At 55.3% G+C, this 14,221-nt stretch overlaps 2 protein-coding genes across 2 annotated transcripts; one reads left to right on the plus strand and one right to left on the minus strand.

Moving 5' to 3' along the window:
* Positions 1-9,011: 9,011 nt before the first annotated feature.
* BDP81DRAFT_332259 (phosphate-repressible phosphate permease) lies at positions 9,012-10,971 on the plus strand (the record flags this gene model as incomplete). Its single annotated transcript, XM_060585578.1, has 3 exons — positions 9,012-9,090; positions 9,181-9,699; positions 9,785-10,971. The coding sequence occupies 3 exons, from the start codon at positions 9,012-9,014 to the stop codon at positions 10,969-10,971; spliced, it is 1,785 nt and encodes a 594-aa protein (XP_060439382.1).
* Positions 10,972-11,204: 233 nt separating this feature from the next.
* BDP81DRAFT_332078 (HET domain-containing protein) lies at positions 11,205-12,815 on the minus strand (the record flags this gene model as incomplete). Its single annotated transcript, XM_060585563.1, has 1 exon — positions 11,205-12,815. The coding sequence occupies one exon, from the start codon at positions 12,813-12,815 to the stop codon at positions 11,205-11,207; it is 1,611 nt and encodes a 536-aa protein (XP_060439383.1).
* Between the last annotated feature and the right edge of the window lie 1,406 nt (positions 12,816-14,221).

Consider the following 14,221-nt stretch of genomic DNA (forward strand, 5'->3'; position numbering starts at 1 on the left):
TGCTCCCTTGACCTCTCGAATCTCACGAGAGGAGGCGTCCATCACGTCAGCAACGCCTTTGACGGTCGACCGGCCAGACGTCTCGAGCGCCCGACGACCGACGAAGGACCCTTTTCTTATACCGACTTCCTCGCGGCAAGACCGCGAATTTGAGTCTGTCAAGTACACCAACCGCGGCCAGCCCGCGCGACAATTACATCTATTTTTCCGCGGCCCGCGACTTACGCCCGCGCGACAATCCAACAACTATACCTTCCAACGCGTAAAGCACGAGCCCTTCGACCAAAGCACGAGCCCTTCGACCAAAGCACGAGCCCTTCGACCAAAGCACAAAAGGGCACCACGCGGCCAAGGAAGAAGACCAAGATGGCGGCTGAGCCCGAGGAACCCACGGCAACGAGGCCAGGAGTAACGACGAGATCTAGCGCCCGTCAGCAAGGAGAGGCGGGATCGAGCCAGACCCCGTCGAATCAGGCCAGCGACGACAGTCTGCCGCTGCCACGCCCGATAAGCGGCTCGACCTCCAGTCCACCAAGATCAAACACGCCGACTGTCTCTAGTACGAGCACTAGCCAGGGTACGGTTATAAGCGAGTCAACCAGAATGGCGATGACTAGGGTGCCCATACCTCTCAAGTGGCTAGACATCAACAATTCATACTGGGGAAAGTGGACTTTCAGACCATCGGATACACCGAATAACGAGCAGGTCGACGCCGCCCTCGTTTTCTTGATGGAAATCTACGCTAAGCAAGGACTCGAGGGGCAACCCCTGTTTTACCAGATTACCGATGATATCGGCCACTGGCCAGGCGAATGGTTTGCAAGCGCAAACGACGGTATCGTCAGAGAAGTCGTCAGATTCCTTCATGGCCGAGGCGTATTACCAGATTCGTCGGCTAGGAGAGAACCTCACGAGACCCTCGCAGCCACACTTTCGGCATCAGAATTTACGCCTTGGAATCAACAGCAAGTCGACCGCGCAATATACCGGCTTAGCGAGTTCAAGCAGCGCATTACCAAGCCGGAGTTTCTCTTGATGATCACCAATGGCGCAATCGGCCCCTATATGAGACAAGCCAACAGCGTCCCACCTCCAGAAGTACGTCAAGCAACGGTTCCTCCAATTGCAATTACAAGCCCAAGGTTACCGTCGACATCGCAACCCATGGGCCAAAGCGGTGATATGCGAATAGAACCGCATTCAGCTACACAGAGCCAACGATTCAACTCGACACCACGCGAATCACGCGAGGAGCAGGATCCAATCCTCGCCAACCCACGGCAATTAAAGGACCTCACGAAGATATTCCCAAAAGAGAAGAAGTATGCAGGGGGGAAGTAAGAGGTCCTACAAGAGACCCTGACCATGTTCTACGACTACTGCGAGAAGGCAGGAATCAAGGAACACCAATACCACTCAGCTATCACGATTGTACTCACGGGTAAGGCAGAGGAATATTACTACCTCGCGGTGCGTACACTCGACAAATCAGACTTCCTCAGCGTTGTTGACGCAATCCGAAGCCGCTTCGAGACACACGATAGGAGCCTCGAGCTCCTCGCCGAGCTAAGGGCACTTTCCTATGGATCTATCGCTCGCGGAATGGAGGGCAAGCCACGCGTTGAGATTCTCGAGGAGCTTATCGACAAGATCGACAAGTTGGCCAAAACCCAGCCAACGGAGGGAACCAACAAAAGAAAAGTCTGATATCTCTGTACAGCGGTCCAGCGAGTCCCCGAGGCAAGGATGACTTTGCACGCACCGCCAACCGACTACGAGATCCTCTGCTCACGGCTGAGGTCGAGTTTCAACATCGAGGCCAGGATGCCCAGACAACAGCAATTCCGAGCCGTTGACGGTCCACACCAACAACACTGGGTCGACCGTACTTACAACGGCAAGGGAAAGGAGACCAGGTACGGAAATCGGTCAGGATCAACTACAACCGCAGGATTTAAACCACGAGATTCTCGACCTCGCGGGAAGTGCTGGATCTGCAAGAAAGACGACTGCTGGTCAACCAGACACACCAAGGAAGAGCAGAACAAATCGTACGAGAAGTACAAGCAGATGAAGGGCACTGAGGGCAAGACCAGCCCAAGGCAATACCAGCAATTACTCACTTCCTACGAGGGCATCGATCCGTCCACAACCAACGAGCACACTGGCGATTCTGACAGCGAGGAAGATATCACCACCTTCGACTACGCCAGGGCAGCACAAGCGACGGATCCAACAGATGAGGATATCGCGGCTCTCAACAAAAGGCTCAACTGGCAGGCCAATCGCCTTGATAGGGGATTAACCTACTATCCCCTGGAATTGGCATCAACCCGGCTATACGTCTTCGTCGACGGGTCATTCGCGAACAACGCGGATCTGACTTCCCAACTGGGTTATATCATCATACTGGCCAACGAGACCATGATGGAGGACAGTTTCTCCATCCACGGCAATGTGATCCATTACTCGTCGACAAGGAGCAAGCGAGTCACCAGAAGCGTCCTCGCGTCGGAAGTCTACGGTATGGTCAACGGCGTCGACCTCGCCCACGCGATATCGACGACATTAAAAAGGATCACCGATCGACTAGACTTACCCACGATACCTACGGTAGTTTGTACAGACTCATACTCGCTATACGAATGCCTCGTCAAGTTGGGCACCACCAAGGAGAAGAGGCTTATGATCGACATCATGGCCTTACGGCAATCGTACGAACGACGCGAGATAATGGAGATCCGTTGGATCAATGGCGACGACAACCTCGCCGACGCCTTCACCAAAGCGAGCCCCAACCAGGAGTTGGAACACTTCATCGACAAGGGGAAGGCCACGGTACGAATGGAGGGATGGGTCACACGAAAGGGACCTCGGAAGGAGGAGAAAGGGGCACATTAGACAGCACAACTTCCCTCTCGCCTAATTTTTCTTGGCATCAACTGCTATTGTAATAAGTGGGCTACCACTAAAATCCTTAACAGCTGAAAACCCTTCACCTCTCCTCCGGCGCCCTCCCGCGATGGCCTCGTAGCCTCCGGCGGGCTCTGGACCGTTGCCGGCCTCCTCGGCCGGCCCTGATCGAGGCTCTGGACCCTCTTCAGAGCCGTCCCCATCATCAAGGGCTAAACGCCGCCGCGAAACCGAGGCCTAGCCACTCCGGCCCAGCCTCGTAGGAAGCCAGCCCGACGCCCTAACAATAACCCCCTTAACGGCTAAAGGGCCCTCGACTATAACTAGGACAGCTACTGGAGCTGTCCTTACAGCTCTTAATGAAGAGGCTAAGCACTATAAAGCCCGAAAGGACGTCTTTATGGCTATTACTCAGTCTATAGATAACGTGATCTCTTGCTTTGAGGGGCCTAGGAAGCAGATTGCAAAAGAAGCTACAACCTATGTAATCCAAGCCTTGAAGAGGATTATGGGTAACGAGACTACGGCTCCGGCTCCGAGCCGGAAATAGACTGACGTAGTAGCCTCGGCTTCAACTACAGCCGTGGCCGTAGCCCCGACCCGTACCCAGGACTCAATTGTTGTAGCGGACGTTAGTGATGCGGCTAGCTGTAGCAGCATGGATGAAGATGAGAATGGGGCTGAAGCAGAACGGCTGCAAGCCCCTGACGACCCAGTCCTACCCCCCCTACCCAGCCAACCTACCCTAGCTACCTCAAGCAGCAGGGCTCAGCGGGTGGCGCAGAAGCCTGATTACAACGTTATTAATGCCTACACCCACCTCGACCTCGACTCAGAGCAGTAGGCTCAGGCCAGCCTCCCCACGGGTACTACGAGTCGCCCAGTGTAACGTGGGGAAGAGAAGCCCAGCTCATACAGCTCTCCTAGAGCTCTGCTGGGCGGATCAGATCGATATAGTACTGATCCAGGAGCCCTGGATAGGCTATAGAGATAAGATGCAAATCAACACACACCCAGGCTATAACTCCTATATCCCAGTTGACTTCTGGAACAACAGAGATACAAGACCTAGGGTTATGACCTATATACGCAAGAGTCTAAGACTACAAATACAGCAACAAAGGCCTACCCAAACGAGAGATATCTTATGGGTTAAGGCTGGCAACTTCACTATTATCAACGTATATAGGCCGCCAGGTGAGCCGACAAACCACACGACTACTGCTCTCCTAGGATACTATCCGCCAGAAAGAGCTCTTATAGCAGGGGACTTTAACGCCCGCCACCCTACCTGGGAACCAGGCTCCCCTAGCCGGAATCGGGGGGACGATATTGCAGAGTGGGCTGAAGGCTACGATCTTTCGTTTATTGGGGAGGTTGGGGTCCCTACCCATACTCATAGGCATACCCTCGACCTAACATTCTCAAATATCCCCTTTGCTGAGGCTTATATTAGCCCACACCTGCACCCAGGGGCTGACCACCAAGCTATCACAACAACTATCCCTATAGGCAAGGCCCAGGAACAGAAACGCCAGACTGGCCACCTCTCAGTCCCAGAGTCAGCCCTACCCCGACTTATCGACCTAGTAAGAGCTGGATCCTCAGCCTTACCTACCCTAGGGGAAGTACCTAGTCCAGCAGAGCTGGACACTCTAGCTACCCAACTAGTCAGCCTCTTCTATACAGCTATTCAAGCTGTAGGTAAGAGACGGACAAATCAGGGTAGGGGAGCCCCCTGGTGGACAGAAGAGTGTGCAGAAGCCCACCGAGCTGCTATCGAGGCTAGGCGCCAGCAGGCCCAGGAACCTGGGCTAGTTATACCTCCCCCCATCCTAGAGGAGCAAAAGACCTTCTTAACAACTGTTAGAAGGGCAAAACGCGCTTACTGGACTACTAAGATCGAAGGGGCTAAGACAGACCAAGACCTATATAAGATAGTAGGCTGGCGGAAGGCTGGCTTAGCTGTTAAAGGCCCGCCTCTTATAGTGGAAGGTCAGACAATCGACAACAGCTACGATAAAGCCCAGGCCCTACGAAAGGCCTTACTAGAGAGATTTAACGCTACAGACGACTTACCTGGGGACCCTTTCGCTATCCCAGTAGTTGCACGGCGTCTAATGCCCTGGCAGGATGTGGTCAGCATGGAAGAAGTACGCCAGGCTACTCTAACAAAGACTACAACCCCTGGGATTGACGGGATTACTACAAAGTTACTACAACACACCTGGGAATCAGTAGCTAGGCCTATACAGCAGCTCTTCCAGGCCTGTATTCAAGTAGGCCACTTCCCTCGACCGTTCCGCAAAGCAGAAGTTGTCATGATCCAGAAGCCAGGGAAAACAGACTTCTCGAAGACTGGGTCTTGGCGTCCGATATCCCTTTTATCCTGCTTAGGTAAAGGCCTAGAGCGGCTAATAGCAAAAAGGATGGCCTACCTTACTATCCTAGAAGGGGTTGCTAGCCCACAGCAGGTTGGAGCACTACCAGGCAGGGCTGCAGTCGACCTAACAGCCTGTCTGACCCACGAGATCGAGAGGGCTCTAGACTCAGGGCTCACTGCAACTCTTGTGACAATGGACGTTAAAGGGGCTTTTGACTCTGTCCTAAGAAACCGACTTATTATCAGGCTACAACAGCAGGGCTGGCCTAGTCATCTGATTAGGCTGATCTTCACCTTTACCTCTAGCCGAGCAGCCCGGGTCAGGCTAGAGGATACAACTACAGAGGATTTCCCTCTATCCTGTGGGCTACCACAAGGCTCCCCACTATCCCCTATTCTCTTCTTACTATATTTAGCGGATATCCTAGCCGACGATCAAGAGCTACGGTTTGGCTATGCGGATGATATAGGCTTAGTAGCTACTAGCCCGTCGCTAGAAGGAAATGCTATAGCCCTAGGCCAAAAGATCACTCATATCCTTAACTGGGGCACTGATAACAAGGTTGCTTTTGACCCAGCTAAGTGTGAGGCAGTCCACTTCAGCAGGAAATATAACCAGACAAAAGACCTACCAGATATACAGGCGACGGGCCTAACTATTAAGGCCTCAACTAAGCCTGTACGATGGCTAGGAGTCTGGTTCGACAAGAGACTCACCTTCCGTCACCATGTCGAAACTAAGGTGGCAGCGGCAAAGAAGGTAGCCCAGTTCCTACGGCACCTAACAAATACCAAAGGGGGACTCCCAGCAGCCGCAGTACGACAAGCGGTTATTGCCTGTGTCCTTCCAACAGCCTTGTATGGAGTTGAGACCTGGTATGCGGGCCTAACCAAACCAGCCCTAAACAGCGGCACCAATACTAGCAGTAGCACTGCTTTACAGATACCTACAGTTGGTACAGGACAGAAGGGCCTGGCCCGTAGAGTTAGCAAAGTTATTACAGCAGCAGCAAGGGCTATCCTGCCTGTCTGGAGAACCACACCGACCAGTAGCCTCATCCGAGACGCTGGCCTTCCCACAGCAGAGGTAGCCCTCGAAGCAGCGCGACTACGCTTCGCTATACGCCTGCAGAAGGTTGACCAACAGCATCCCTTGGTCCCAAGGCTGCTGCAGTCAGGGCGGCAACAGACCAGGCTTCAAAGAACAGCTGGCCTTTTACCTAAGTGTCCAAGGCCAGCGCTCCTACAGCCGCAATACCTCCCAGGGTCCTATGACCCTATAGTTACACAGACGAAGGAAGTAGCAGCTAGGATCTTCCAGGCCTGGCTCAAGACTGTGCCAGGTCAGCATACAGTCGTATACTCAGACGGCTCCAAAGCTCCTGACGGGGCTACAGGGTTCGGCTTTGTTATCTACCGCAACAATAAACGTATAGCCCAGGGCTGCGGCCGTCTCGGCTTAGCAGAAGTGTTTGATGGTGAGGCGGAGGGGGCGAGGGCTGGGCTCCGACGGGCCCTTCAGACCTCCCAAGGCCAGCCTATACACATCTGCATCGACAATACCAGCGTTATTCAGGGGATTCGCGGTAAGGTCCCAGACTCCTCACAAGCGGCCTTCCTTGAGATCCAGGAGGTAGGCAGGATACACGATATACGAACCCATTGGTCTCCTGGGCACCAAGGTATTAAAGGAAACGAAGAAGCAGACAGCCTAGCTAAGGAGGGCACAACACTACTAGTCCCAAGGGGACAGCTAGCAACTCTATCAGGGATCAAACGGCTTGCTAAGGAGCGTATACGTCGCCAATACAAAAAATGGTGGAAACGGGAGGCAACATCCTGTTATACCCAGCTAGGACTCAAGGCCACCCTCGCTTGCGCTCCCGAACTAGCCCTGCCGCGGGCTATCCTTCATCATCTCCTAGCAGCCCGATCAGGCCATGGAGACTTCGAACAATACCACCAACGCTTTAACCATACAGAAGCACTGCTTACCTGCTCCTGCGGGGAGGCAAAGGCGGTAGACCATCTAGTCTACTGCCAAAAGATCCTAGTGAGGAGGCATCAGTGGCCTACCCTCCACCCTTCTAGCCCACTCGATCCTATAGGATCTATAGGATCTCTTGAGCGGTACTATAAGGGGTTAATTACTGATCCTATTGGCTTCCAGGCCTTTCTCCGCGTGACAGACTTCTTTCAGAAGATCTGCCCGCGGTACTAAGGACTAGGTCTTGACCTAGGCCCGACTAACGAATTTCTCCTCCTAGAGGGACAGACGGTAACAACGGAACTAGGGAACCAGCGGGAACTAGGGACGGATAGAACAGACAGTAGCTCACGGGCAAGATTTGGAGGACGTTAGGAAGAGGCGTGTACTATAGAGTATATAGCTCGAGCCTACGGCCCTCCACGCCATATACCCTTCGGGAGGTCTGCCGCAAGGGCGGCTGTGCCCTTGCCGCTACGGCGTTAAATAGAACAACAACAACAACACTGGACGAAGCCAGCAAGGAAGTTGATATCGGCCCCGCTGTTTCGCCGAATGCCCAGAGCCGGGGACCCACGCCCACGGACACCCGACGCACGGCAAAGGCTGAAGAATCCAAGGTACAGCACGATGCAGGAGGCATCGACGGTGTAAAGGCGGACAATTCCGCATGCCTCGCGGGATGGTAAGGGCGGGTTTCCAAAAGACGAAAACCGCCACATCGGCAGGCGACGGTGATGGTGGGGCTTGGCCTCCTCGAACCATTGAACACCGTGCTCGAATCCCGGCTACGGATTGGCTCCCCGATTGAACGACGCCAAGCATCCATCATCAGCTTCGCAGCTCCCTTTCTACCCATTTCCAACGTGCCGCGTTCACTTTTGCAGCTTGTCTACACAGAGATTCAGCATGTTCGCCCTGGCCTGATGCCATGGTGACTTTCAAGATGCAGAGCGACCAGAAACAGACCTCGTGGGGGCCTGATTACATGCATATCCATCGGTGTCCACAACGAGCTGCGTCCCGAGCATGTCGTCGCATCCGCAAGCTCCGGCCATCTCAAACCCCTGGACCACTATCTCGAAGATGGTGGTTGAGCGGAGGCCCCCCAGGGATCACCATTTGCCCTGTCATTGACGTCTCCCCCGCCTCGTGGTCCAGCCCTGGGACAGGAAAGCCTCGACTACTTTCGATAAAAGACTGCTAGCCAGAGTCTGCGTCCCCAGCGAAACCTGGAAGCCACTACACACATGGAACCTCTGCAAGCTCATCCTGCAACAGGCTAGGCAAACAGCTTGTGCCCCGGCACCCGTGTCGACGCGAGAGGCCCGCAGCTACGGACTCAGTCCCGTTTCGATCTCGGCTTACGGCAAGGTGAGCCCATGGGCCATATAACCATCTGACCTAGTCCCCCGGAACGACAAGGTCGCCATAATGATCGATCAGCGCCCACTCTCTATCCCTCTCTCACCTGCGAACAATCGTTTTGTGTTGAAACGGCGCCGCCACCTATTGAGCTGTCAAGACAAGCATTACCATCGTTGGGCATGAGATCGAATTAGCACATCATGTCTGCAGGACTTGGGCTCTGCCGAAGACCCCGGAGCCGACGACAACATCAGATCAGCCCATTGAATCCTTGGACCCGAGACCGTTCTTGAGTCCGAGTGAATAGTCAAGACCGTTTCTACGAGCGGGTGTATGGCCAAAGTCGGGCAAGCTATCATGGCCGCCGCACTGCATCAATATGACTACATCTTCGCCATCACCACCATCTTCTCCTTTATCGATGCGTGGAACATTGGTATGTCTCACTTATCTGTACTGGAATAGACCTGTTGCAGAACTCAATGGCGCTGCCAAATAGACACACGGCTGATCATGTAAACCCTAGGCGCAAACGACGTCGCGAACTCCTTCGCGACCTCGGTCTCCTCCCGCTCCCTCACAATGAAACAAGCCATGGCCATCGCTGCCATCGCCGAGTTCTCCGGCTCCGTAGCCGTTGGTTCCCGCGTTACAGACACCCTCCAAAACAAAATCATCGATCCGCATCTCTACGCGGCCCGCCCAAGCGTCCTCTTGCTCGTCATGATGTGCGCCATCTTCGGTTCCTCCGTCTTTCTTAGCATCGCCACACGCAACGGCTTGCCCGTGAGCACGACGCACTCAATCATTGGCGGGCTCGTCGGCGCTGCGACGGCGAGTGTGGGTATCTCAAAAGTTAGTTGGGGGTGGGACGGAGTGTCCCAGGTGTTTGCGGCGTGGGTTGTTGCGCCGGGGTTGAGCGGGGCGCTCGGAGCCTTGATGTTTCTCGTGACGAAGAGGTTTGTCTTGACCAAGGCGAATGCTGTGCGCAATGCCTTCTTTACGATTCCGTTTTACACCTTTCTGACGTTTGGCTCGTTGACGAGTGAGTCCTCACATCTCGTTGCCCTCCCGGTATTGCAGGGAGGGTAGATATGATTCCGCCAGGCCGAGACTGACACGTCGAACAGTGCTCGTAGCTTGGAAAGGCGTCCAGCTCCAAGTCGAACTCACAGCAACCCAAGCCCTCATCGCAGTCTTCTCCGTCGCCACCGGCGCGACGCTCCTCCAAGCCTTCTTCCTCCTGCCGTACCTCTGGCGCAAGATCGTCAACGAGGATTGGGAGCTGACATGGCTCATGATGTGGAAGGGCCCCTGGCTCCTCAACCGTCCCTCACCGCCTCTGCCTCCGGCCGGAGTGCGGAGGGTCAACATCAAGGATTACTACCGCGGTCACCTCACCGCCGACGAGCTCGCCTACATGAGGGCCTCGGAAACTCTCCTCGAATCGATACAAAGCAGCCAAACGCCCTCAGACCTCTTCAAAGACGACCGACCCATCCTCTCCCCGCCAGTCCTCGCACCTCCGCAGACCCCAGCCACATCAACAACATCAGCCTCCACAGTCACAGACACCCGCCGACCCTCCTCGTCCTCCTACACGTCCACCTCAGAACACATCCCGCCCCGCCCGCCAGGCTCCAACACAAGTCTCCCCGTCCTCACCTGGCGCCTCAACCGCCTCCTCCTCCGCGGCCTAGAACAAGACGTCATCACAATGCAGAAGCGCACCGCCGTCCTCTCCTGGGACATCGCCGACATGCACGCCCGCGCCCCGCACTACGACAACCGCGCAGAACACATGTACTCCGCCCTCCAGATCCTCACCGCCTCCGCAGCGAGCTTCATCCACGGCGCAAACGACGTGGCCAACAGCATCGGGCCCTTTGCGACGGCCTACGACATTTGGAGGACAGGCGGGATCGAGACGTCGGTGGGCGTGCCGGTGTGGATCCTCTGCTTCGGGGGCGGGGCCATTGTTTTGGGGTTGTTGACGTACGGGTACCACGTCATGCGGAACCTGGGGAACAGGTTGACGCTGATTTCGCCGAGTAGGGGATTCTGTATGGAGCTTGCGAGCGCGGTTGTGGTGATGATGGCGACGAAGCTTACGTTGCCTGTGTCGACGACGCAGTGTATTGCTGGCGCGACTGTCGGGGTCGGGTTGGCGAATGGGGATTGGCGGTCTATCAACCCGCGGCTCGTGGCGTGGATTTATTTCGGGTGGTTTGTAACTGTGCCGGTGTCTGCGTTGTTTTCGGGGTCGTTGATGGCCTTGATACTTAATGCTCCGCACTGGGAGGCGGCTATGAAGTGAGGATAAGGCGCGGAGCTTCCTATCCATGATGGTGATGAGGCCAGTGCCGGGCTTTCGTGGATGCTGAGTCCTTGAATATGTTACTATACCCCAATGTCTTTGGTCCATTTGAGCGGGAGTTGATGGAATTAGAAACCAAGTTTTGAATATTGCGCAACGAATATCAATTTTCAACTAAGAAGCAATACCGTGAATCCGTGGGTACTACCGCCAGGTATCCTCGCTCCCACAACTCAATGCAGTGCAAAGATCCGCGTGTCAGACTCTTTAGGCAAATACTTCAAAGCCCAGCCCACATGCCCATCAAGATACGCCTCCCCAACAACTGACAAGTGCTCAAACGAGACATCACCCTGCCCAGGAACCCTCCACAACTCCTCCTCCTTCTGCTCGTTCATCATCGTGACGACGCCACAGCCAGGCTCCCTCAGGGACTCCAACAACATACGTTGAATCTCTGGCCCGTGAACCCCAGCGTCCTTTGGGCGAAACACGACGGGCGTGTTGCTGCCTACTAGATACGCAATCGCGTCCCCTACCGAAGCTTGCGCCGGCACAACACTCATCCTGCCGTCTCTCGTCGAGGCCAATCGTCTACCTTCGAGGTCGGAGTCACCCTTTATCCTGGCAAAGTATCCGTACAGACGTTTGATGACACCGCTGGTGCCCGAACCCACAAACTCGCGCTTCTTGGTCGCTTCTGAAGCCAGCCACTCTGATAGGACTTGGACGAAGCCGGCATCTGCTTGTTGCTGGCGGGTGCTTGAAACAGTAGCAGAAGTGAACTGCCCGCCGAAGGTTCCGAATGCCTGGACCCAGGTATTTCTGACAACGTGGCAAAGACGCTCGTGCTCAGCCTCCTTGCCCTTGAGCGGAACATGTCGATACTGACCAAACCTGTCTCCGGAGGCGTAGGCATTTCTATACATCTCCATTAACTCTGATTTCGCGGCATCGTAGTCTGCAGTCAGGTGCGAATTCTGCAGACCAGCAGGCAAGACACAGCTAACGTGCTTGATCTTATCCACCTTCATGCCAATGTGCCCCAGAACAAGCGGCAAATCACTGTTCGAAGACTGAGTAAAGGCATGGTGGACTCCCTTCTTCACTCTGATCCGGCTCAGGCTATTGTCCTGGACCATGCACAGCGGATTCCTCTTCGTGTAAGAAGCTTCTAGTTTCCAGTCCGGCGCCCAGGAAGGAAGCCCTTCTACCCGTTGAGAAGCGGGAGCATCGTCTACGTGAAACATCATCTGCTCAACACCGAGCTCGTAAAACATGTACTCGGCAACTTTGCCAAACGTACGGCCAACCGACATGTCATAATCGACCGTGAGGTACCGCTCAACAGTCTGGAGATCACTAATGATGCCAAATGTAGCGTAGACGAAATCGGCCGGGTTCGTCGCGCCTAGGCCTCGTCGCGCCTTGACGGCGCGGTGGAGGGGGAGCCTCGACTGGCTGGCCCAGCATGAGTTCATATCTGCCAGGACGCGCTGCCTCTCCTCATCATTCTGCGCCCTCGGCGACGAGCCCGAGCCGCCACCGAGGAAGTAGGCGCAAAACTCACGCCATCGTATCCGCCGGCTGCCACATTGAACCCAGGGATCTCTCGAAAGGACCAGCTCCTGAAAAACCCAGACGCGTTCGAACCACGTTTTGGACAGCAGGCTCCAAGGCCCTCGCCCCGTTCCCCCTATCGCAGCGACGGCGGTACTTTCCCCGTCTTCCGTCTCGGGCTCGGGAGCGAAATCACGGGGTACGGAAAACATTTCAGTGACGTCGGGCGTGAGATGGCCGAAGTGGATGACGGTGCTGTGGGCAGTCGAGTAGATGCGCCCCATCAACCTGACCTGGGCGTTGCGCTCGTGGACGTTATCCTGATCAATGCAGAGGGCGTCGGCCCAGACCCTCCTTACGCGCGTGGGGTCGCGCAGGTCGCGCAGGGCGTCGTCGAGGGAGGCTGTGATGGCGAAGAGGTGACCACGGCCGCCGTCATCAACGAGTCGGATCCGACATGCCCTTTCTGACGTGCCCCATACGTACGACAGGGCTGTGTACGGGTCGATCAGGTCGTAGTCGCACTCGGCGAGGGTGGTGTTGCGTAGGGATCCCCTGAGTTGGTCTGCGCGGGCGGCGGAGGGCTCGAGGAGGAGCAGCCTGAAGGCGTCGTTGTTGTCGCCGCCGCCGCCGCTGCTGCTGCTGTTGCTGCTGCCGGTGCTAGTGGACGAGAGCGGCTCGTAGTCGTACCTGTGCTCGCTTTCACGCTCATCATACGCGGACATGGCGGGCGGATGGGGTGTCGCTGGATAGCTGGTCGGGGACCCGGGGTTTTCTGAAGGTGCCGTCGGTGATCGGTCCGATGCCGCTGACTGCCAAGTATCCGGTTCCGTGAGGGCCTGGGCGGATGGTGGAACCCTGGCTCGGCGGGAAGGGGTCTTCCTCAACGATGGACAGATAGAATCTTAGAAAGACGGATGCTATTTTGGCAGACTCGGCGATAATGCAGATTCAAACTTTGCTGATGTTCGCATGTACAGCTCGTTCCGACGGGATTTTGCCTTTTTCCTAGTTCTTGTTCTTTTGGTACACCTCCTCCCCTGGATCGTCTAGATATGAGGCAAAACAAAACGAAACTGGTATCTGCCCGTGTCTGGATCTTACATTTCGTCCCAAAACGGTAGACGGGATGACAAGAGATCTGACTCCACGTGACTCGGACGAAGGCCGATTGTTTCTGGGCCGAGTCAGCTTTTAGTTTCACTGCAATACGGTTTTCCTTCATCTGATGTGATGTTTCTTAGGGGTGCAAATTTTCAGGGTCAAATGGCGAGCAGACGAATCAACTCGGGTATCGGGATGAAGAATGGAATGAATGATTCGAGAACACTGTTCTTTTTGGGGGGAATATTGCGCTTCATCTTGCCACGTCGGCCGTGCCGTGATAACCAGTATTAGACGACTCGGCCGGGCAATTTGTGTGTGTGAGGGGAAAATGATGACCAGCAGCGGTGGCGACCGAAACAGCTTGAAACCTTAGTCAGCAGGCTCAACGTCTGGGGAGAGACAAGGTTATGCCTGAGGACAGGAATGGATTCGGGAGCTCTCCACCTCTCCAAGCGGGGGAAACCCATCGGAGGTTAATCCGAGGTTCGCGAGGAACAATGCGAGTTAATCCGAGAGCTCGTGACTGAAGCGAGGGGTGCCGTTGCCGGAAGCCAATCAAACGGTTGCCGAGTGGAGACCCCGG

Source organism: Colletotrichum phormii, assembly GCF_030913505.1.
Source record: "Colletotrichum phormii strain CBS 102054 chromosome Unknown BDP81scaffold_29, whole genome shotgun sequence".
NCBI lineage: Eukaryota > Fungi > Ascomycota > Sordariomycetes > Glomerellales > Glomerellaceae > Colletotrichum > Colletotrichum phormii.